At 39.3% G+C, this 24,463-nt stretch overlaps 2 protein-coding genes across 3 annotated transcripts; one reads left to right on the top strand and one right to left on the bottom strand.

The window, feature by feature from the left end:
• Positions 1-182: 182 nt before the first annotated feature.
• On the top strand, positions 183-3,418 carry LOC307035855 (14-3-3 protein gamma-2-like). The gene has a single exon (XM_079675665.1). It carries the CDS (start codon positions 350-352, stop codon positions 851-853), a length of 504 nt encoding a protein of 167 aa, XP_079531791.1. The 5' UTR covers positions 183-349; the 3' UTR covers positions 854-3,418.
• A 9,849-nt stretch (positions 3,419-13,267) lies between these two features.
• Positions 13,268-24,223, bottom strand: camkk1b (calcium/calmodulin-dependent protein kinase kinase 1, alpha b). Of its 2 annotated transcripts, XM_079679601.1 has the most exons (18): positions 24,153-24,223; positions 18,990-20,704; positions 18,799-18,919; positions 18,646-18,693; positions 18,503-18,556; positions 18,361-18,412; positions 18,169-18,278; positions 17,927-17,963; positions 17,810-17,831; positions 17,614-17,702; positions 17,062-17,261; positions 16,816-16,869; positions 16,653-16,726; positions 15,668-15,755; positions 15,445-15,573; positions 14,854-14,957; positions 13,814-13,864; positions 13,268-13,486 (listed from the first exon to the last, which is right to left on the bottom strand). In XM_079679601.1, the coding sequence occupies exons 3-18, from the start codon at positions 18,877-18,879 to the stop codon at positions 13,357-13,359; spliced, it is 1,323 nt and encodes a 440-aa protein (XP_079535727.1). In that variant the 5' UTR covers positions 18,880-18,919; positions 18,990-20,704; positions 24,153-24,223; the 3' UTR covers positions 13,268-13,356. The 2 variants fall into 2 exon arrangements, with proteins under 2 accessions (XP_079535727.1, XP_079535726.1); XM_079679600.1 differs by having other exon boundaries at positions 18,799-20,704.
• Positions 24,224-24,463: the final 240 nt, after the last annotated feature.

Here is a 24,463-nt window from a genome sequence, read left to right as displayed (position 1 = left end):
CCCACTTTTAAGAAACTGTAACTATGAAAAGAAAGCCCTTTTTTAAAATAGAAATGCTGCAAACTCAAGTAATAACCATAGATTTTCATGGATTATATGTTCTCACGTCCTTTTTCTACAATGTTCATGCAGTGGGGTGCTAATAAAGGCTTGTGCCCTGCAGATGGTTTAATGCTTTATTTGCTCCTTCTTCCAGGTGACAGAGCTGAACGAGGCCCTGTCCAACGAGGAGAGGAACCTCTTGTCTGTGGCCTACAAGAATGTGGTCGGGGCCCGTCGCTCCTCCTGGAGGGTGATCTCCAGCATCGAGCAGAAGACCTCGGCCGACGGCAATGAGAAGAAGATTGAGATGGTGAGGGCCTACAGGGAGAAGATCGAGAAAGAGCTGGAGGCCGTGTGCCAAGACGTGCTCAACCTTCTGGACAACTTCCTGATCAAGAACTGCAACGAGACTCAGCATGAGAGCAAGGTGTTCTACCTGAAGATGAAGGGCGACTACTACCGGTACCTGGCCGAGGTGGCCACGGGAGAGAAGAGGGCCACCGTGGTCGAGTCCTCGGAGAAGGCCTACAACGAGGCTCATGAGATCAGCAAGGAGCACATGCAGCCCACCCACCCCATCCGCCTGGGCTTAGCTCTCAACTACTCAGTGTTTTACTACGAGATCCAGAACGCCCCCGAGCAGGCCTGCCACCTGGCCAAGACCGCCTTCGATGACGCCATCGCCGAGCTGGACACCCTCAACGAGGACTCCTACAAAGACTCCACTCTCATCATGCAGCTGCTCCGAGACAACTTGACACTGTGGACAAGTGACCAGCAGGATGACGAGGGCGGTGAGGGCAACAATTAAAGAGAAACCACACTTCGACAAAAAATATATATGAAGGGCCGGTGGACTTTGGCAGCCGCTTTTGCCGATGATACTACCGCAGCAGCAGTTCTTTATTTTTCCATGTGTTAAAAGAAAAGAATCAAAAGAGAGGTGAGAGTGGAGGTTAAATCTTAGTTTAAATATATATAGAAATATATATACAGTTGAAAGGGGGCCTCCTTCTTCTTGGTTTTCTCTTTGACATTTGCCAAAACCACTGATATGTCAGTCAATCAGCCTGAAGTGGTTGTTGTTGGATTGAAATGGCAGCCTCACACTGGCATAAGAACTGATCTTGTTCTGTCAAGACAAGCTGCTTAGGTTTTTGCGTGATAGAGATGAGTCACTTGAGAGAGAAAATGCTTGAATGGGAATGTCTCACTAGTTTGCAATGGTTCCAGTATTAAGTCTAATTTCAGAAAGGGCCCTAAAAGCTATTGATGTTCACACTCACACACACTACAGGAAAACAGAACGTTTTAAACCAAATAAATCCCCCAGGTTTGAATTATTTAATCAGATGGGAGTGGAAATTAAGATTTAATAGTAAACATTGATTCCCTTATTTTGAGTGCAGATCAGTCTGTTATGTCACTGGAACCATAGAATATTTTGGAGGTGAAGATTACAAAAGGCAGAGACTTAACAATATAAAAAAATGAAGAAAAAATACAATTAAAAGCAGCTTCAGAGTTTGTGGTTTACTTCTGTGTTTGTTTTATTAAATGCACTTGCCTACTATACTGTTTCTTCAGTGTAACATGATGACGACAATAATATCGATTATTCAATATTGTGCATGCTGGTGATGTATTTATATACAGTAGCTTGACTTTATTAACTTATACTGTGGGTGTTAAGTATTCATATGATTAAGAAAAACAGGCTTTGTCTGATGCTGATTTTTTATTTATATCGTTTTGTTATGTTTTTTTTATTTGCTATACCAAAATGGTGATCGTAAAAATGTACCTGTAATGGGCGTTGCTATAGTGACATGCAATATGTGTATTTAATTTGTTACTGAAATAAAAAAAATAGGAAGATAAAATCTCACCAGTGATCACTTAATCTTACCAACTGGTGTTTGTCACATTGAAGTATGATTATGATATATTTTGTTCTTTGAACAGTAATGAAGTAATTTTTTCTGTCATGCTATCTAGTTTTATGATGTTGAAGTATTCAGACTCAACGTTTCTGTTTTGAATTCACAAATATGGACCATATTTTAGTTCTGCCAGTTTAGATTTTTGTTTGTCAGTTTGTTTTTATACCTTTTAGCTGTTCCTGAGTGACAAAATATCTTGAATGTGAGTCATTATGTAGCAGTTGCACAAGAACCAAAATAATAGCTATGATAATAAAAAAGAATATGACTAAATTATACCTGCACCATATCCGTGGTGGTCTAGTGTATTGTTGTATTGTCACCCATGAGAAAACATCTGTTTCATAGAAGAGAATGTTTTAACTATTTGCTTTGTGCCCTGAGTACAGTATGTGCTTTCTTTTTGTGCCTGTTTCATTATTTAATATTCCTCATTAGCAAGTTCAGGAAAAGAAAAATATATATTTATGCCAGTAAGTTCCTGCAAGCATGTCTGCAAGATGTAGTATTTTTCTCACTAATACATGTGTCTGACGATACTGCTCTGTGTACAGCACATAGATATATGAATATTAAAACACAAATGCACTAAAACAGTCACAGGGAAAGCATAGGCAATTCAATAGAGTTGGTTGATGATTAGCAAATGTTATAATTCATGTATGAAGAAGCTGCTCAAGAGCACAGCAAGCTGCTGAACAGATGTATCTTCATAATGCTGCTACTTCTATAGATTATTACATTAATATATTCATACAGATGGCAGTTTTTGGGACTTTATTTTTGCGAATAGATAGCAGTTTTATCAGATTTATATTTTTAATCTGAGGTGTGTTGTCTTAAGAGAGAAACCAAAAGCCTTAAGGTCCATCACACAACCTCGTTCATGTATGCCAATTATGTCACTATCATGAGTCAGCCTCCATGAGCTCAAACTGTATGTCACAGCTGCTTTGATTTATTTTTAACATAGTATAAAGTTGATGTTCTCCAAGGCTCCCCACACAGATAGCATGAAAACCTGATGCAACACACAGCCTATGATTATTGCAATGGAGTCAGTTCATTCATTCATATGTTTAACATTAATCTTTCTCATTTCTTTGTTAGAATATTTTTGAAACTATCACCCATTGCCAAGAATACATGCTTTGTGTTCCTTTTGAATTAGTTTGTTTTCTTTCCCCTGTGGTTTGCGTTTTATTTTAAAGTTGTTATTATTTTTAATGTTGGTTCCTTTTCTTTCTGCTGTGACATGAAAGCTTACAAATACAAGGAATGAGAAGAAAATAATTCAAATTGAATCACAAATTTGATTTTAGAGTATCCGGTCTGCTGAATACTAGCGAGGGGGGTTTAGGGATACAAACTGTATGCTCTGAAGAATTTTTGGTTGCCATCTGTTGCCCATTAAAGTTATTTGTTTATCGGTATTATTCTTTATTTCCATTTCTCTCTGTCACATAGCCATTTGCAGTCATACATTCATTTATTTTCACTCTGAGATTCCTTCAACAGATTTCCGTTGAGTTTTACTGTCCAAGGTCAACATGACCTCATGTAACCCCACATACCAGGTGTGTGTGCATCCTTATCTGGATGTGTGTGTGTTCAGCTTAAGCCTGCACCATTGCATGTGATGAGTGTGAGTGGGTGAATTTATGAGATGGAGTCTTTATTAGCTGCAATGCAGAGACACCAGCACACACAAGAACAACACTTAAATTAGGCTCTTTTTTAAGTCTGTCTTACTGATCATTAACTCAATTAGACATGGATCAAAGAACGTTGCTTTAAAAAGACAGCAGGTGCTGCAATAAAACTAAATCCCGCATCTCATAATGGACAATAGCAGAATTTGCATTTCTTGGGATTTTTGAATAACATGCAAGTGGCATTTTTACACATGAATGATAGTTTAATCTGCGTAAATATACATATCTGTGTTTCCAACTGAAGCTGTATGGCAAGCTGCTGGATTGCCCACCCTCAGACTGCAGCCTCCTGCTGCAGCTTGCTGCACTGAACCTTTCATGAGATGAAATTCTGTGCTTTGAAAGGTCCTCCTCGCCAGCCAATCGCTGACAGGCTCTCTCTCTGCATCCTCCAATCCTCTCTCTGTTGCTAGGGCTATAATAAGTATCCCACTATTAGCCCGGCTCCTTGCTGCACTGCTCAGACACCTATTGCATCCTGTAAGAAAAAAAAAGAAGAACGCTCAAAGCACACAGGAGGCATTAGGATTCCGCACCAACCTATCTATCCAGCCTGTGTTTTAATGTACTGCTACACTATCAGGGACATAGTTGTCATTACTGGTGTCAAATGTTGATCACTTTATACATCATAAAACAAATAGTTGCCTACTGATAGACATGTGATGGAATCTCAAATACATTGAGCATGCTTAATGACACATTATGTCAAATTAGAGCAAACTAAACACATAGAGTATAAATACGACTCTTTGCATAAAACAGACCACACAGAATGTTACGTTCATTTAAATTGGTTGAATTACATCCCTGGAGAAGATAACGCTTTAAAGGTTACATCTACAGGATGCAGACAACAGAAAAAGGTTCAAGCATGCTTCACTTCCACTTGCTCATCACTTTCATCACATGCAGCACTCTTTCCCTGAGGGGAAGCCTGGATGACAGCGAGATCATAGAGCTCATACATTATGTCACACAAAGGCGAATGCCTTAAATCACTACACCAAATTTCTTGTCAGCATTTGAGACAGCCACTATGACGCCACTATCATCAGTGTTTAATAAAAAAATGTCTTGATATGAAAGAATCCTTGATGTTTCAAAATAAAATGAGGAAGCCATGTGTATAGATGAAACTGGTAGGTTATTTTCGTCTTCCCTGATTTACATGAGTTCTTTCAAGCTTCTAGAAAGGTAATGGTGTACACGTCCTTCTCTTTTTGGCTCAGGTGGAGGATGATGGATTAAATGAAGGAAAAATGGGGAGTGGGCTTAAAATGGGCTAGATTTAAAGAAATAGCTAGACCTTTTGGGAAACGATTAGTTATACTAAAATGATACAATCGATAGACTACCACTCTATGCAGAGATGAATAAGTTCAATATTCCTGAAAACTATTCCTTAAGGCTTCCCAAATAAATATTGGACTGAAAAAAGGCAATGATTCAGCTTTGCCATCTGTTTGATGAGGAGTCAAAACTATCAGTCCCAAACAAGATTGGTAGCTTAAAATCCAGAATGCAGATACCTAACTTTCCAACTTGCATAATTGCCTCGGGTGAGACAGGCTTTTTTTCTTGATTATTTCAGACTTTATTAAATGGCAAAACCATGTTTTTAGTCATGCTAACAATGTGGAGCTAGGGTTGGCAATGTTAGAAGTAACCATAGTCATGACTATTACAACTTATTTTTTCCTGTTCCATACATTTTTGGTTTTGAGTGACATATGTTAGTAATTCTTGAACCCTGAGAGCAGGACAGACTGAAAAGAGTCAAGCGAAGCTTATAAAAGTTAACAGCATTTAATTACAAAAAAAGATGCGGTGATGTACAATGAAATTACAAGCTGGAGGCGCTCTCCCCATGTGCTCAGGCGAGGTCATTTAAAAGAGATCGATTCATGTCTTGCTCTTCCCGTTGTCATCTGTGGTCTTCTCCTATTGGCCGGCGTCGAGTCCAATGCAATTCCTGCCTTTTTCTGTTGCTAAATTACATCATTCTGATGTCTGTGGTTATTTAAACATTCCCTGATTCCCAGTGTGTTTAGTGTACAACATCACATGTCATTTCACCTTCAATTCACGGTTTCAGACGTTATTTCTCTAGGGCTCTGCCACAAGCTAATGCTAACCGGAAATAAAGAATTTTCAGAATAAAAGTGTTAAATTAATAGTTAGTTCGAACTTCCGTTTTTTTCAGAATAAAACTCCTTTAAATTAAAACCCTGTATTTCATTTAAATTACGTCATATCAACATTGATTTTAATTTCTTACACATACCATAGCAAATTATTGGATGCATTTTGCATTTTGCTAATGCTAATCATCATACTGTTAGCATGCCAACACCCTTAACTAAGATACTGATAACATTATACCCGCTAAAGATCAGCATGTTAACATTGTCACTGTAAGCATGTAACATGCTTACGTTAGCATTAAACTCAAAGCACCACCGCTAGCAGCTGCTAGCAAGGCTGTAAATTACAAGTCTTGTTCCAATCCAATACAGGCCTTAACAAAACATATTTTACTTCCTAAATACAGATTACCTGTTTTTTAAAGTGCTTGTTTGCTTTTCTTCAATAGGCAGAGAGGTCAGTCATTTCTGTCAAGAGGTCATTACAAGGTCTGCGCTTTGTTGTTGTGTATTGATTTCCTTTGCCTCCATGCTGAATGCAGCTTTTCTTGCTATCTACAAATTCCTGCACTGAAAGGCATTTAACCTCCTGTGGCTTAGGCGTCTCACTGCCGTTGTTCAGCCATTAGTCACCGAGCAAACCGCATGGCTGTCATGGGTAGTTTCTGGGCTGTAGTGGCAGCTCTGAGGACTGCGTCCACAACAAACAGGAACATGACGTTTGACTCACAAATCATTAATATATTTTGTCTAATTTCAGAACAAGATGAACAAAAATGGATGGCTTCGTTAGTTTGGAGTCATGGAGGTGACACATGACAGCTTGTGACCATGCAATAGAAACATTATATTGGTCCAACAATTAATTAAATCACTAGGCCTATTCTTCAGCACTGAGAACACGAGGAGATTATACTTTTCTGAGTCACACAGATAGCCTACTGATAAAACAGACAGGCACGGTGCATTTAAAAAAGTTTATGATCTGCCTCAACGTGATCTGCACCTCAAAGATGCAAAGAAGAAGATCGTTGTACAGCTACAGAAATACCAACCCATTAGAAGGGGGAAGAAGAGAGAAGAGAGAGATGGAGGAGGAAGAGGGGACCGATGTAGAAGCAGAGAACAGAGACAGATCTATAAATAGGCCTCCCTGCAGCCTGTGTGTAGACAGTGAGTAGACCAGAGACATCAATGTGACAGCAACTGCACTAAAGAGACCATCCGCCTGTGCGTGGATGGTGAGAGTTGATATCTTCACTTAAGGGAGGCTGATCTATAAGTTGTATCTCCAGCTGAGCAAACACACAACATGAAATAATACAAAAACACAAATAATCAGGTCCAATATCTGCTTTGTTTTTGAAAAGTTCATTACACTGTGTTATATTATTTTTTTTGTAAGTTTTGATGGGACAAAGAGCACTGCTGCTGACTCTTCAGGCACAAAGACAGCTGTTATGCATGACTGCTGCAAAATGAATTATTTAAGCCAACATTTAGACTTTGTATTATTTATCAAAAGTGATTTAGCTGGAGGTTTTAGAGACTATTTTAAGGGGGCACATGTCCCAAAACATTGCAAGATACATTGTATCTGATAGGCAGTGAAAAAATGTCATCACATGATTTCTGAGAGAGCTTTACCCCCCATCCCCCAAATAAAAGCACTCCATCTGGCTGCAGCATATAATCACACTGCTGTCACTTAGATGGTTTGCCAAATGTGATGATCAAATCATCTAATAATACTGGAGGGGATTATTCATAACTACAGAGGCTTGTTTGATGAACAGAAGTTTGTTGAAAGGTGAGTCTAAATTTAAGTCCTCCCATCCACACCCCTGTCTCACAGTTACGTCATTCTGCATGTTCTTCTTTCAAGGCCTCCCATTGCAGGAGAATCACAGTCACACCATGTTCTGTGAAACACAATCATCATTACCATAAATATAACAAAGTATGCAAAACATTATTTATTAAGACTCTCATTTGATGTTTTGATTGAATATCTTAGAAATATGAGGCTTACGTTTTATCAATTTCTTCTGAAATGCAGATTCAGATCATTACTTTTCTCCAACAATACTTCTTTACAATATACAAAATAATATCCTGCACATGTATAGCAATACTTTCCACTGTGTAAAGTATATAAGTATACCTTAAAGTGTGGAAAATATTTTACCATAGGATAAAGATAGTTCTGTGACCTTAAAGTATATGCTGTATGTGTGAAACACATCTCACCCTGTCATGAAGTTCCTTTAAGAAAGTGTATTATAAGTAATTCTCCCTTTTTTCCTGTACAAAGTCAAAGTTAAAGTCTGTGAAGTTTGACATACCGAGAAAACAACTTTTCTCCTAAAGAACAAACATTCCAAAAAGTGTGATTCTGATGTGTCCTAAAACTGCTTTTATTGTTGTGGAGATGCGTCGAGCTTATTAACAACAATTGAGTATTTAATGGTCCTGTGTTTTTTCTTGGAGCGCATCTTAAGCATTCAAAGCCTCCCTCGCAGTCGTACAGCTGGAGGATCCTCTCCAGTCAATCTCAGAGGAGGTGACCTATCAGTGTGACCTCCTCTGACAGACACTGACCAGAGGGCGTCTGCAGCGAGGAGGCCACACACAGTGAAACAGTTAACGCCTGACGTCAGGCTAATTTGAGCTGCATCTATAGACAGGGATTTACATTTTTCTGGCTGACATGTTTTTCTTTTGTTAATATTCTTGAAAGTGTGAAAAAAATGACATCAGTTGTCTGGCAGGCTGTGGTGTGAAGTCTAAATCCTCTTCACTATAGACAGGATCACAATGGGATACATTCAACTGTTAATGACTAAATAATGACACATCTGCTGATAGTGCAGGTTTGATAAAAGACATGCACTCGTTTGCAACACATAATTATTATATTATTTATTATATAATAATGATTATTATTACATGTGGCAGTTTTGAATGTCTTGCCTCTGTGTGTTCTTTTACCTTACCGGGATCTAGACAGTCATGCTTTGCTTCACAATCAGCTCCTCAGGTGCCAACGCGTTGACAAATTATACCTTCCAGTGTTTGCAGGTCTGCCTGATGTGTGAGTTGGTGACTCATTATGAATACTAGCTCAAGGGACTCCCAACAGTGCAAGGAGAATTATGAAAAGCCTTCCACTCTGCAGCCTGGAGGGGACGTACAGCTCAGTTGACAGCGGCGGGCCAGTAGGGTTGGCCGAGGTGAGTAACAGGCAGTGAGCAAAGGAGAGAGCAGGGTGGGGTGATTATGAAGGCATGATGCGTGGCGTGGTGACAGGAATACAGGGTTAACAGTGGGAGCCAAGGGTCAGTGTTAACTAATATCTGATGCTGAACTACACCCTGATGACAGTGTGTGTGCCGAACAAGAGGCTGGATCAAAGTTTCCCCTACCCATCCATGAAAAAAATCCCACCACAGTTACAGCATAGGAGTATACCAGAATATAAAAGCCTTATTTTGTATTTAAAAGGACATGACATATGTTGTATAGAATAGAATATGATGTTTCTTTACCACTCAGGCGGTGAGCTCAGGAAAAAGAGCAGTCATACAGGGAAGTTACTACTTTGTATGAGAGCAGTATTGTGCTGTTGCATGGCAACAGTTTCCACAGAAATCTTTGCTCAGAAACACTCCTCCTTGGTCTTCACATAACTGCAACGAGAGAAAAATGGGCTGACTGCAGGAATACAAATGATCTAATGAAGCAATTTGACTTGTACAAGCTAAAGAGTTATATATTAGATTTCCAGAGCAGAAAATGCAACATGATTTTGTGTACTTTAAAGGTGGGGTAGGTAACTCACTTCAGAAACACTTTTTGTTATATTCCATGGAATGCTCTTAACATCCCGATAGCAATGAATACATATATAATGCTTTGACGATAAATCAGGACCGGTTATACGGGGGTGCATAAGGGTGCATTGCACCCTCAGTTGAGTCGTTATGCACCGTCATTTGAAAAATGAAAAGTGATTAAAAAATAATATGAAAAGTGAAAAATATTACATTATAATAATAATAATAATAATAATAATAATAGTAATAATAAGAAGAAGAATAAGAGTTTAGTTGAAATAAAATAAATTGTAATTGTGGTTAAATAACATTGTCTGCTGCATTTATTTGGTCAATTTAAACGGTAAGTAACGTTATTATGTCAGGTGTGCGTGACCTGTGCCGCTGCGCGTTCGTCATCTGCAAGGTGCTTACACAGCAGTCAGTGATGGACATCAGAAAATGGTTAAAACAACTAGCCCTAATCGCCAGCAGTAACACTGCATCTTACTGCAGGTAATAACAGTTCAGATCATGGGGACATTACGTTACCCGCGGCCACTGTCGTGGACACTAACGTCCTCCCGCCCGACTCGCAGGCTTTGCCCGCCTCGCCCACGGAGGCGGAGCAGCCGTAGCCGTCTTCGTTGCCCCAAACACCGCCACCCCTCAGCGGCCCGCAAGGGCCAGAGGACCTTGGCAAAACAGAGCCTGCACAGGTAGGCTATATTTTAAAAAGTACCCAACTCGCATTTGCAGCTCATGGTTTCAAAACAGAGATTGGCTGGAATATTCATGTAAAAAAGATGACATCTTCTACTATGCAGCATGTAGACAATTCGGTTCAAGTAAGTCAGATGCCTTCACCACAACTGGCTACAACAACTGGCGCCATGCTCTTGTAGGCTACGTGATAAGGGACTGGGAAGGCATGAATCCAGCAAAGAGCATATAGATCCATAGATCTCTTAATGTTGCTCTCAAAGTGCACCAGATTGATGCTTTTAACTTCAATATCTAAAAAAAAATCTAGGACCCTCCTAGAGGAGGTGAGGACCCCCCTAGAGGGTGTTAGGTCCACTCCCCAATTATAAAAATAGCACTTTACCATTGCACCCTCTCTAATCTCAGATGCATGATTCATTTTGTTCTGGAACCGGGCCTGCGATAAATACATTAAAATTCATCTCTGGAAGCCGTGGCGCTGTAAAAAGCACAACCAATTATTCTCTACCTGCCTGTCAGCCTTCCATCTCGTGCTCTCATTGGTCATGTGCGCGTTCGTGTGTGTTGGAGGAGGGGCTCTGTAAGGAAGTCTGAAGGAAGGGGCAGATTTTTTTCGGCTGCATAGTTTCAAATAGCGCACTCGAGCTGGTTCCTCCATTCTTACCTACCCTACCTTTACGTAATATAGGCTAATATATGTAATTTCATTTTACTTTGACTGTATTGCATTGGAGACTATAGGCCATATGAAGATGTGGGATGTTTGTGCTACTGCAGCTTCCATACAACACGTATTCAGTTGATCATAATAATAATTAAACTCAGAGAGCTGGTGTGCTTAAACTGACTCAAAGTGACTCTAAATTACGTTGAAGCAGGCCGGTGTGTGTGTGTCTGTGTGTGTGTGTGTGTGTGTGTGTGTGTGTGTGTGTGTGTGTGTGTGTGTGTGTGTGTGTGTGTGTGTGTGTGTGTGTGTGTGTGTGTGTGTGAATTGTGAATGTTTTAAGTTGTCTGTAACTGTGCTGCTGCCTATTTTCTTTATTTTCAAATAAATATAACAAAATAAAATAATTTACTTTCAATCCTGAATTATATATATGCCTAACTTTTTACAAACCTCATCAATATAATAAGTTGTTACACAATGCTCACCCAATTCCATCAAATCTGTAATAGCGCTTTGAAAATAGAGTAACATATTTCCCTCAAAATGTGGAGCTCCTTAAATGTTCTTCAGTGTCATTATCTGTATCTGTAGTCACACATAATATACTCCTCTAATCTCTGCTCAGTGCTTTTTGCCATTGTCTCTTTTCCACATTGTCCTGTCAGAGATGCTCCACCTACAGCTGCACACCTCCAGAGAAACCCACTCTTTTCTCCAGCATATTAAAACCTGCCTCCTCAAACCTTCATCATAAGGCCACATCATGGACGATGTGATGTGGACTGTCCGTGGCACTTTTATATTTTGCATCATCATACCTATAACTTATCCACATTTGAAAATCTTTATGTTGAAGTATTTTCAAGTTCCATTTATATTGGTCATCATATCAATATATTTATTTATATTGGTTAATCAGTTATGAATCTAGGAAAATTCTTTTAAAGCTTAAACTATACCAAAAACTATATTTGTTATGCTTTTTTGTGTTGTAAGATCAACGTTTGAGCAGTGTAGCTGAAGTTGGAAGTACCCCAGTGTCAGGGTGGTTTTTTGTTTTATGGGGGAATAAAACAACTCCTAGTTTGTAGTCAATATCTTTAAAACAATGCCGCCCTCTACTGGTCTGGAGTCTGACGTGCATTTGAGTGAGTTAAGACTGTAAAAATCAAACCTTGCTACCTTTTTCTGGTATAAAAGTGTTCCTTTGTGGCGCTGCAGAGCATCTTTAAATCACTGACTAGAATACATGTTGAGTATTCGTCTCTATTCATGCAACAATCAAGATTTATTTAAGAAATGTAAATGGTTATTATGGCCAATATGTTAAAGGTCCCATGACATGCTTTTCTGGTTATTACCCATCCCCTTGTGTGTTATGTAGCGTTTTATGCATGTAAACGGTCTGCAAAGTCACAAACCCTCAAAGTACACCCTGTAGCGAGTACAATTCTAACACAGAAAAGACCTGTCTATGCTGCCCCAGAATGCGAGAGATTTCTATTTTTCCTGGGTACAGTGACGTGACCATACCCAAATGGACCCATTGGTCCAAATGGACCAATCCATGGAGCTCCTCACACACACACACTCTCTCAGCGGCGAAACTTTGACGCGCTTACACTGTAGGTGCGCCACGTCTGGGGATGTGGGTGCTAGTGGAGCCTCGCAGAGGGGGGTGCACCCCACTTCCCGCGTCCATGGTGCTCAGGCTGAGTTAAGGCTGAGTTTTGTGATGTCTCGCTGTCTCGCAGACCCCACGCAGCAAACAGGAAACGACACCAGTAAGCTAGCTCACACTGTCCCCTCCTCACAGCAGCGAGCCGCGCAACGTCCCGCCAACAAGCCGTTTAGGACAGAGAGTGAATACGCATACTATACAGAGATGCTGTATGAGAAACCAATGTGAGTTTGGAAAATTGCACAATATAAATCTATGTATCCATTCAATGGAATTATGATCAGAAGAAATGGCTGTGACATGGGACCTTTAATGTCCTCCTTGACACAGAGAACTAACAAAGAGGCAGCAGTAACACCACAAAGGCATAATAATGTGAGTTGTCAAAAGGTTGCCCTCTAGTGTCTCTCATTCAATGCTGTCATGGTGCATTTAAACAAAAACATCTGTAATTGTTCAGTCATTGTTTATAATGAAAACTTTATTTATCTTGATTCAGACAAATAATATTCTCAACAACTGTAGAAAATGTAAAAATACAATCAAATCAGATTTTTTAACGGTTTTTATGTATTTAACTATCCATATTATAACATAGAGTATGTCCTCAGTATTATGCATTAACCATTGAAGCTCTCTTCTTTTTTAATCTGTGTTAACGTTTCTTTTTCATCTTCACCCTCTTTTAATGTATCATCTTCATGCAAGTCCTCTAACTCGCCTTCTCTGCTCGCCTCCCTGCCGACTTTCCTGTGGGGCAAAAAAAACACTGTCATGTTTTTGAAGGCGCTAAGTGAGATTGCAGATGATACTGTATACTAGTGTGGGGGGGTAACACTTGGCTACAAAAGTCATGGAGTACATATTCTTCACAACTCAGCTCATCATGCTTATCCACACCAAGATGAAACAATATAGACAGCAAAGCCAACACAAAGCCACTGACAACAGCCCTGTATATAGTATATAATACTGCTTGTTGTTAAGAGCTTTGTCTGCCTTTTAATCCTCTTAAAGGTTGAACAAACAACTGATAGGCTGAGGTGGGTATGGGGCTAAACCTTTTTCAAATGTTACCTCAAGGTTGGAGGAAGCTGAGGCGAGGCCTTCGGTAAACTCCAAGAGCCACTGCAAGAAGGAGATGTAATGCAAGAGGCCGACAGTTATTTGTTAGTGTTCTGTTAATGAGGTCTATGCTGTTTGAAATCAGAAATGTTGAAGAACAAATAAATAATCTTTTTAGCCAAGAGTTAGATAAGAAGATTGATATCACTCGTTTCTCTAGAAAGTGTGAAGTATGAAGCTACAGGCTGTTAGCTTAGCATCAAGATCGCTAGCTTCACTCCAAGGCCACCTACTTTAAAGCTCATTGTATCGTTGTATCATTGTATTGTGACTTGCATCATTCTGTTCATTAAACCCTCAGTATGAAAGTGACTAAAATAATGTTGCATCCATCAGTAGTTTTTATAACAAAAATATTTGTACAGATGATAACTAAATCAATTGTTAAACAGAGGGGGACCCAAAGTGTGACGAAATGCAGAAAAGTGTAATACAAAACATCCAAGAAGATCAAAAATAAAACACGTTAATCTCCATCTTCAAGCAAAACTACGAATTTGTTCAGCTTTTCAAATATAGTTTCAAGTTTCTTGCTGTTGTCTAAGAAATTCAAAAAATATATATTACATGATTTCCACATATTATACGTGGGAGACTGCAGTGCAGCAGTGCTGCTGGGGCCTGGGTTAGTGTGGAGGAGGATTCAGCTGCACATCTCTTCACGTGGAGGTGTAATTAACTGTGCCAGCGGCCCCCCCACAGACTGCCTCGTTAATGGGAAATAAATGCTTTTATCTCCCTCAATGTGTTGCTCATTTCAGGACCAGCACAAATACAGTGAACACGGTAATCAGTGTTCAAGGACGAATATCCTAGATATAATGGTGAATATAATATGAATATAATATGTGAGACAAATACCTCACACACAAAGAAGGTTACTGATGGTTCTGATTTCATCCAAGCATCTGCCGGCTGCTTTGTTTTGTAAGAGACCTAATCGCAGTTTGGAAGAAGGGGAGCAGGAAGGATTTGCAGAGTAGGCCACTTACGTAAGAAGACCTCCAGGGAGAGACATGGACCTCTGTGTCCGAACGCCCAGACACTCAAAGGGATTACTGAAAGAGCGCTTCCTCAGCATAGTCTTAATCAGAATCTGCAGTGGACATCAGAGAGAGAGTCAATGGAAAGAAAACACATGTTCATATGCCAGTAAGGTCTCCACACCAAAATACATACAGATATTTTAAGGTCAAATCTGTATGATTTTAACATGAAATCCTAATTTCACTTTCTAGCTAACCATCATGGGGTTACTTTTCAAAGGGTTCTACTTAAATACCATCCCAAATTGTTTAATTTCTACCTTTCAACTATTGTTTCATATTAATATTTCAATTCTACAACTTAAAAGGCAATTTGTCCCTTAATGTGGTTCAGGCTTTGTATCATTTAAATGCCTTTTCCTTTATGTTTTTTCAAACCACAGAAGATATTTTTGAGGAAAGGCATTCAAGCAACAAGCTCAAATAAATGTAAATATTGCAACTGCAAGTTTTCTAATTAAAATACTCAAACTAGCAGCCATGTTTGTTCATTAAAGTGTTGAATATTGACCAGAGAAGGATCCCTGTGCGACTCACCACCGTGGAGAGTTTGGGGATGATTGTGATGCCTTGCTGCACCTCCTCCTCAGTGACCTCCACCGCCGTGCAGTGCTCCTCCTCCAGAGGGAGAGGATCAGAGCCGTTCTCCGTCACCCACACATCCAGCTTTAATAGCATTGTTATGAAAATGTGAAATTGTTAGAAAATGTTTGGTCTTATATTATTAAACAATATTATTCAGATGTTCTTGTCCAGTCACCTTAATTTCAGGAATGGTGATTCTTGATTCAGGGTTTTTATCCAGCATCCTATCAATGAGCCCTTTTAAAGCATCACTTATCGATGGCCTGCACAAAATAAAACAAGGTCAACATGATTTGATGCTTTTGCAAATAAAACTATTTTAGAAGGTTCCTGTTACAACCCCAGCTAAAGGGGAAACAATAAGAAGGGAGAAAATAGGCTGGATAAACCACATTTTTATTTTAAATGAAAGTAAAATAACAATGTGGCGTAGAGAGATTACGCTGTTTGAGCGGCTGAAGGACGGCCTTCTGTACATGCATCAGGTGCCACTGATTGGATAGGAAGAGTTCATTGGGAGCTTCCTGATCAAGAAGGGGAGGCCAGGAACTGTACAAAGGTCATAACATTCCCAAACTGGGCACACTTTACCTCCTAACAATAACCAAGATGTACAAAGTGGCATGAAGTGAATATGAATGGACCTTTTGTCACAGCAGACATCTTTCTTGTCAAAGAAACTCCTGTGTGGAACTAATGTCCTTGTGTTACAAGCAGAGCCAGCTTGTAACATACCGGTGTTTCATTTCTGAAATAGAGCTATTTTAGATTGTATTAATTCCACCTGTGCTTTGACAAGCCAAAATATCATCAGTGGAAAAGGTATTAGGAATAATAAAGAAAAATAACTGCTCCGATGCTAACTTCAATAGGTGTGACATTAAAAACACATAATATATTACAGTTTCTAGTATCTTAAGTCTAGACATCGAGCAGAGACAGAAAATAGGTGAACGGAGGAAAGAGAATATCAAATGCTGCTATATAATATATGATGACAGTTTTGAATCAAAAGAAGAGGCAGTTGTTGCCAGAACTGACAAAATACTTACACTATAAGTTTTGAACATATTCTGATATAATATTTTGGCTCATGAATAATATTAGATAACAAGCCATATAGCCATGGTGCTATCTCAATGGGTTGAAAGATGTCTTACGTATCTGGAAACGCCACAGGTTTGTGCTTGATCTTGTTGTGCAGAGAGATGATGTTTACATCATAAAAAGGGCACTGGAACGGGACACACAAAAGGAAATTCTTAAAACGTGTAATGAAATCATCAACGTGCTCTTTATTCTACATGCTTTGATTTTTCTTACCTTTCCAAAGACAAAACAGTAGAGTGTGACTCCCATCGCCCACACGTCTAATGCCTGTTAAACAGACACAGTATTTATCAGGGCTGTGTCATTACTGGAAAGCTCTCCGTAGGCGTTTGGACGTAATTTTTTTTTTTCTCACAATGAAACACAGTCTGATATAATGAGTAACCTCAAAAACATAATGTGATTCAGTAATTGCTATTGCGTCTTTCCAGTTGGCCAACAGAAGACATTTTGTCTCACCTTCCCCCTGTAGCTCAGCTCGTGTTCAGTCACCATCTCAGGGGCCATGAAGGCCGGCGTCCCCGCTGTGCATGACAGGTTGGCGTCCGTCCCCTCGAACTCGTTGCTCACACCAAAGTCTGCGATCTTGACGCAACCGTCGTCCCCCAGCAGCAGGTTGGAGGGTTTGATGTCCCGGTGGATGATCTTGTTGTAGTGCACTGTGATAGACAGTATGTAAAGCAGGCAAATAAGTGAACGTGTTGATTATCTGCTGAGGAGAAATATCAGCTCTGCCATCATTTTAGGACAGGTACAGAAAACTGTGGGGAATCTTACTTAATGTAAGTGTAGTCATATATCATTATGCCAGCCATAATGAAATTATCTTTCTTTGAACAATTAGTCTTGAATCCCAAGACATAGAGAATACAGGTAGGCCTAGAAAGTGTCATCGTTTTTAAATACAACGCAGTTTTTAAATACAACGCAATGTTTCTTAAAGCAAAGATTACAAGTACCCTTGATCTTTTAACTCTCTGTTTACTTAATAATGAAATCCTGTTAACTTACAGTACTCAATTCCCAGGACGATGTCTCTGAAATAAAAGTGAGCCTGCTCCTCTGTGAAAGGGTGGTCTGTGGGCACCTCCATCACCTGGCTGACCAACATGAGAGGTGGAGAAGGAAGAAGTCAATGTATATTATACATCATAATTGTTCAACTTAAATTGTCGACTGTGACAGAAAAAGAAATGCACAAACATACCCTTTTGTCATCAAATCGAAGGCTTGAATACAAATAATCAGAATTGAATGAGTCCCCCACTTTATGTTGACACCTGTACTAAACCCAGCTACTGTAAAACAGATGAATGTGCCCTACCCATGTGAAGTCCATCTTCATCAGGATCATCAAGCACCTGCAAGACACAGTCAATTCTGAAGTCTCTCTGCACTGGTTTACACAGATATGTGAAGTCGAGTTAGTAATTTCTACTAAAGGAATAATTCATTGTAGTACTTTATGTGTTTTAAATGCCCTACATCTTGATATACCAATATGTCTTTAATTCTTATTAGTTAACATAGTCTGGTGACATCAAGTCATTCCCAGTATAGCGTCACCTCAACTAGCTTAACAACATTATGATGGTCCAGTTTTTTCAGGATGGCGATCTCCTTGTAGATTTTCTCCAGAGGAAACGCAGGCTTTGGTCCTTTAGAAGGTATTCGGCCTGAAATTACACACAAAAACCATCAACACCCACTCATCAGGAACAAACTAAACGTATTTCATTGTTATTTTTAGACACTCACGAAAAAATCCACACTGCTTCATCAGCCTCTTCTTTGAAACAACTTTCATTGCCTGAATAAAGAACACAAAGCAAGTGACGTTATTGTAAAACGAACATAAACACAGGGACCATGAGTGCTCAATTCATAAGCTTCAACTTACATAGTACTTCTCAGAATCTTCATCATAAGCCAATTTAACCACTCCATATGAACCCTATATGGTGTGAAAATAAACAAAGGAAAACAGCTTTGTAAATAATTGTCATCACTTTTGTTTGCTCATTGGATTAATATGATAATCACCTTCCCAATCTCTTTCTTCAACTTATACTGATTCAGCTGGACACAATCCTACAGGAAATAAAAAAGATAAACGATCAATAAATGATCCAACATTTTTAATTATCTTAAAAAATCCAACTTTGTAGTTAATTTCTGTAGTTCAAGTCTCCTCACTTCAGCATCTGTGATGGACACACGTTTGGTCTCGATGGTGGGCTGTTTGGGCATGCGGCTCCCTCTCTCCTGCAGGGACATCTTCCTGTCTGAGACCCTGGTGGTCCTCGGGGGCCCGGGCCTGCAGCCATTGGGCAGGGTTATGCGCTGGCCGGCCATGTTCATGTCTGCCACCATGTCAGCCAACTCACCATTGTGCTCCGAGTCGTGCTCTGCCCTGCCCTCAATTTCAGCACTCATGGTGGCTATGGCCCTCGTTTCCTCACAGATGAACCACCCAGAGCCGGCGTGGTGAAATCACCAAAGAGAGCATCTCTGCACTGAAAAGGGTGGAAACAAAAATGGAGGCACATGAGGCGCCAGGTTTTGGCAAGGAAGAAAAACCCTTTGTATAAAAAGAAGATATCTCCCGTTCTGCTGCATCAATGTTGATCCCTTTTTGAGTGCTTAAGAACATTCATTGGTTATCTAGCATCAAACAACGTAAATAACACAGTACATTTTGTGTTGGCTGCCTAGGCTCAAATATGATTCAAAAAACTGTTCAGATTTGACTACCTAACTATGTCACATTAAGGCTCACTATACCACTTTCCATTTGATTTATCTACCAACAGCTTCAAACAACCTTTGCCAAGGTGCACCACCTTTCCCAAGCAAGTCAATCACAGCAGATTGGGCCTTTTGGAGTCTTAAAGAGAAAGGCATTTTGAACATTAAAGCATGTAAACTAGTCCAAAAAGAAACCCATAATACAAGTATATAAGTTATCAACATCTCTCCCATTTAGAGCACACAACAATCTCATAATGTGTCACAGATTTTGGAACTGCCAAAGTACTGCTAACTGAATTACATCAATTTCTTTACAACGAAACAGGTGCTTTTAATGACTGTAATTAGGACTCAAATGCACACACACATTACTGTTAACAGGTGTAATCAGGCAACATAAGTGGAGACACGTGTATTTAGGGGCTTCAATCTTTTGTCAAAAAGGAGAAATACCAAACTTACCTCAGAAATTGTCAGCAAACTACATGTACTGTATGCTCTTGTCTTACAGTATACCAACAACACGTGGTAGAAACCTATATAATGGATGTATTATAAAGCCTGTGTTTTTGTAGCTTTGCCAAATAACAATATTTTCTGTATAATGTAGGTTTGGCTATATTGTATTACCATGATTAATATTCATCATAATAAAATGTGTTATTCAGTGTATTCCTTCAGTGTTTGAGCCTCTTAGCTCCAAAGGGCAGCTCGAAGCTTTAAAGCTTGGTTGTATTCTTGTCATGAATTTTGTATAAAAGATGAAAACCTCAGATAAGAATGAAGGTAACATTCATAATATAAACAGAGAAAATAAGAAATATCACACTGTGACACCAGTGTACTGTAGAAGGAGATAAGAGTGCACTCACACAGCACAGCTAACGTTGGCCTAAATTACAGCATGGAGTACTGAAAAGCTTCTTATGTAACAAGGAAGCTTTAACAGGGAAGTAACATGTATGATACTTGCACAATAAAAAAAACTGTTGTAACATCCAAACACATATTCTTTGAAGACATATATGCCTTTGCAACCTGTTAAGCTACAAAACATTTAATTAAATATGAAAATACAAGAGCTACTCTAGTTAATGACAGCCTTAAACTCACCTAAATCTAATCTAATAATACTAATAATGACTCAGAAACATTACTGTATCATAAATATATTGTGAATTATTTGTTTTACTCACACAGTGGAGGTGTCCTGTGTTGATGTCTGTTCAGGTTAATCTGCATATTTCTCTCAGGAGACTCCTCTGTGTCTCAGAGCAGGACTTTCACTGAAGAGCAGCATCGACGTCTTTAAGGATTAACTGAGTCTACATATAGCTGAGCCACAGTTATTCTAAAGCATGCATACACACGCACGCACACACACACACACACACACACACACACACACACACACACACACACACACACACACACACACACACACACACACACACACACACACACACACACACACACACACACACACACACACACACACACACACACACACACACACACACACACACACACACACACACACACACACACACACACACACACACACACACACACACACACAATAATACACCTACAACAACATATTTTGCTTTTCATTTAAATGACAAAACTGTATTTAACATATTATTCTGATATACCATGAATATAAGAGAGACGAAGTTTGACTTTTTCACAATATTAATATTTAAGGGGATGATATACTAAAAAACACATTACAATATATTACAAAAAAGGTTTGCAAAACATTTAGCAAAATAGCATGCTGTCTTAATATTGTTAATATTATATATTTGTACTTAATTATATAATTAAAATAAATAATAACTAATTAACATCATTATACAATAAAGTATTAACATGACCAATATTGTTTATACTATTAATATTCCTAATAATATTGTTAATATTATTAACCTGCAGGTACAGAAAGTTAGTGCAAATTGATCTAAGTGTCACTTATAACTATTATTTGAGCTTTTTTTCCCGAGCCTGATTGTCTAGGGCAGGGGTTCCCAGACTTTTTCAGCATGAGACCCAAAATCGAAATGTTGTGGTCCTAAGGGACCCAAGCTAAAATAATGTCAAGATTTTCCATAATATCTACATTTATAAACAAAGAATGCAACACACCATGGATTTGAAATGTAAATGAAAATGTTTATTTAATTATAAAAGTGCTTCGCAGCAATTAGGTTTCTCACCATAAAAACCTTCCCTTTGAGCTTGCCCAGAAAAAATAAGGATCAAAGCAAAAAGACGAAACATGGGAAGTGCAGTCAATACAGTACAAATCTAATTTAAATGATACAATTAACAAAAGTGCAATATTAAGTTTGTCACTAGCTCAAAAACTATGTACACACCATTTTTTAAATGAACAAAGAACAAACATGTTGTAAACAGAAAGGTAACTATACTATACTGCACTAACTATAGGAAGTGCAGTATACAGTACATCACAGGTGAAACCACATTTAAATTATCAGAAGTGCAACATTAAGTTTGTCACTAGATCAAAAACTATGTACGCACCCTTTTAAATGAACAGAGCTGTTGTAAAACACTCTGAGAGACAAAGAAACTCCAACACTTGGCAACTGATTAACTTTACTGACTTATTTACAATATGTTCTCATCTGACATGCTAGAAGGGGTATTATATCATATATTGATACATGATATAATATAATAACAATTACATCTAATGAGAGGTATGTGGCTGGTTGAAGTTTTCAACCAGCAGATCTATTCTGGGCTGGGTTTTTGACAGTGCCAATCTGAGGTCATGCTCAGGATTTAGCCTGTTTCTGTATTTGTTTTTCAGGTATGCTAAAGTAGAAAACCCAGATTCACACAAGTATGTGGTGCCAAACTGTATCAATACTTCTACAGCTATCTTAGCCAAGCAGGAGAACTGCTGGAAATGAGCAACCCAAAACTGTGCCAAAGTGGTTGTTTCAAACAGCATCTTACTGCCCCTGTTGACCTGCAGTGTGACCAGTGCCTCTAACTCTGCCTGACTGAGACCCAGGTCTTGTGATGGCACAGCTTGGAAGGGAAACTTCACCCACTGAAGGTTTTGAGCTCTCTGTGAATCAGGGAAGTACAGCTTGAAGTTCTCCTGTAGTTGAGACAAGTGCTCGACTATATTCAGAGAGACACACATCTTTAAGACAAGGCTTGATCAGCTGCTCCCCGATGGAATGGGGCTTCTTTGCTTTGGCAATGTGGAGGCTGACTTGATAGGATGCCCTCAGTGCCCCTCTGTTCCCTTTGAATGCCTGAAAATAACAGAGAAGATATCATCATTAACATTGCTGGGTTATTGGGTGATTTTTAACACCAGCCGGCGTACGCTGTATACCTAATGTGGACCTGGCAACCGCATTTATAGCGCATTACATTACATGTTACTTGTTAGACGCTTTTATACAAAGCGACTTACATACATAATACTGTGAATTAGGTCCCGCTAGCCGGTACTAGGCCAAGTGGAAACGAAACCAAAAACGGGCCCCGCACGGCTCGGCACGCTTAAAGCGAGCTTTCCGCTGCAGTGGAAACGCGCCATAAGTGCAAGCAGGCACTATTTGAGTGTGAGGACAGGGTTTGAGGGAAAGCAATACATATTCTGAACCTGAAATCAATAAAGTATGCTCTCAAATTTAAAGACCACGCTCTTGAATAAAGATAGGGAATAACCCCCATATGTATTGTGCATCACACTGCAGCAGTCACGTCCGTGCGGCTGCAGTGAAAAAAAGGTTTCTCTCAATTACCTGCCACTTTCCCTCTTATCTTCCTGTGATTATTGTTTATCTGTTTTTCTCCCGGCCGTTATAAAAACATTTTAGGCTAGTAAAAGTTGAAACACCGCTCTGTGCCGCTGCAGAATGTAGTGGACTCGCGGGAGCGGGTAGAGGACGCGCGAGAGCGCGCAGCTGGCGGTCCGCTCCGGGGCTCAGTCTGCATTTCATACAACTGTGCATTAATGAAACAATTCCACAACAGACCCTGACAAACTCACAAACACACAAATCAAATGATTAAAATGAGTGACTTACTTTTCCGCCGTCAAAGCACTGCTTCTTGAACAACTCTTCTTTGCAGAGGAAAAAATCCTTCGATTTGTCCCGATGCAGAGGATGTTTTGTTTGGAGATGCCGGTCCAATTTGTTCATTTTCAAGCTTTCGTTACTGAGCACCTCTCCACATAAAACACACTGAGGCCGCTCCTCTCCATTTCTAACAGCTTTTGTGAAGCCAACGTTTAAAAACTCCTCTTTGTATCATCTTTTTGCCATCATGTACGATCGGGATTAATCAACAGACAATAAACAATAAACAGACGGCGCGAAAACTTTCGCGGGGGACGCGTCAGAGTTGATACAAATACAATATTTTAATTTTAGTTTATTTGTAGTTAGAAAATTAAATAATTCAATATACGATGCTATATATGCATAATTTCAGTTTCAAAATAAAAAATAAAATACAAAAATTATAAAAAAATTGTATTTGCAACGCAGCCATCAGCTCTGACGCTGTGTGTGTGTAGAAATGCATTTAACATGGCGACCCAATCAAAACGGGTCCGCGACCCATTTTGGGTCGCGAACCTGAGTTTGGGAAAGGCTGGTCTAGGGCCCAGCTACAACCGTAGACTGTAAGGCGAGACAAACCATGAACACAAATAGGCCTACAATCCTAAACTGAAAACGGAATGTCTTTCTTTCTTTATAACCTTGAATTGGGGCTAAAATATACCTGGAAATACTTACCATTTGTAGTGTGGAATCCGGATATGAAGCCCAGAAGAAAAGTCCAAACCTAACTCTGTAACGGAGAAATAATACAAATCAAGTCTAATTAGTTGTTACAGCATCACTACGGACAATGAATCTGCGGTAATGACATGTGTTTTGTTTGCTTATAATTTAGCAAAAGCAGAAAGTAAGTGTGATTGAGGATGTCAACAAAACTTCAGACTATACCACCGTATGTTTTTTGTTGTTTTCCCACGACGTAATTTCTGAAACTATTACGGGAAACCTAAAACATGTCATCTGTTTGTCTATGGTTCTAACCGTCT

This window comes from Notothenia rossii (assembly GCF_949606895.1).
Source record: "Notothenia rossii genome assembly, chromosome: 4".
Lineage (NCBI taxonomy): Eukaryota > Metazoa > Chordata > Actinopteri > Perciformes > Nototheniidae > Notothenia > Notothenia rossii.
This window is presented reverse-complemented; position numbering and strand designations above follow the sequence as displayed.

Excerpts from the sequence above, each read along its gene's own strand:
- LOC307035855 (XM_079675665.1), top strand. The coding sequence starts at position 350 with ATGGTGAGGGCCTACAGGGAGAAGATCGAGAAAGAGCTGGAGGCCGTG.
- camkk1b (XM_079679600.1), bottom strand. The coding sequence starts at position 19,038 with ATGAGTGCTGAAATTGAGGGCAGGGCAGAGCACGACTCGGAGCACAAT. Across the intron at positions 16,870-17,061 it reads AGCTGAGCTACAGGGGGAAG|GCATTAGACGTGTGGGCGAT; the intron begins GTGAGACAAAAT and ends TCTGTTTAACAG. Across the intron at positions 15,756-16,652 it reads CCTGTGGCGTTTCCAGATAC|GCCATCGATAAGTGATGCTT; the intron begins GTAAGACATCTT and ends TATTTTGTGCAG.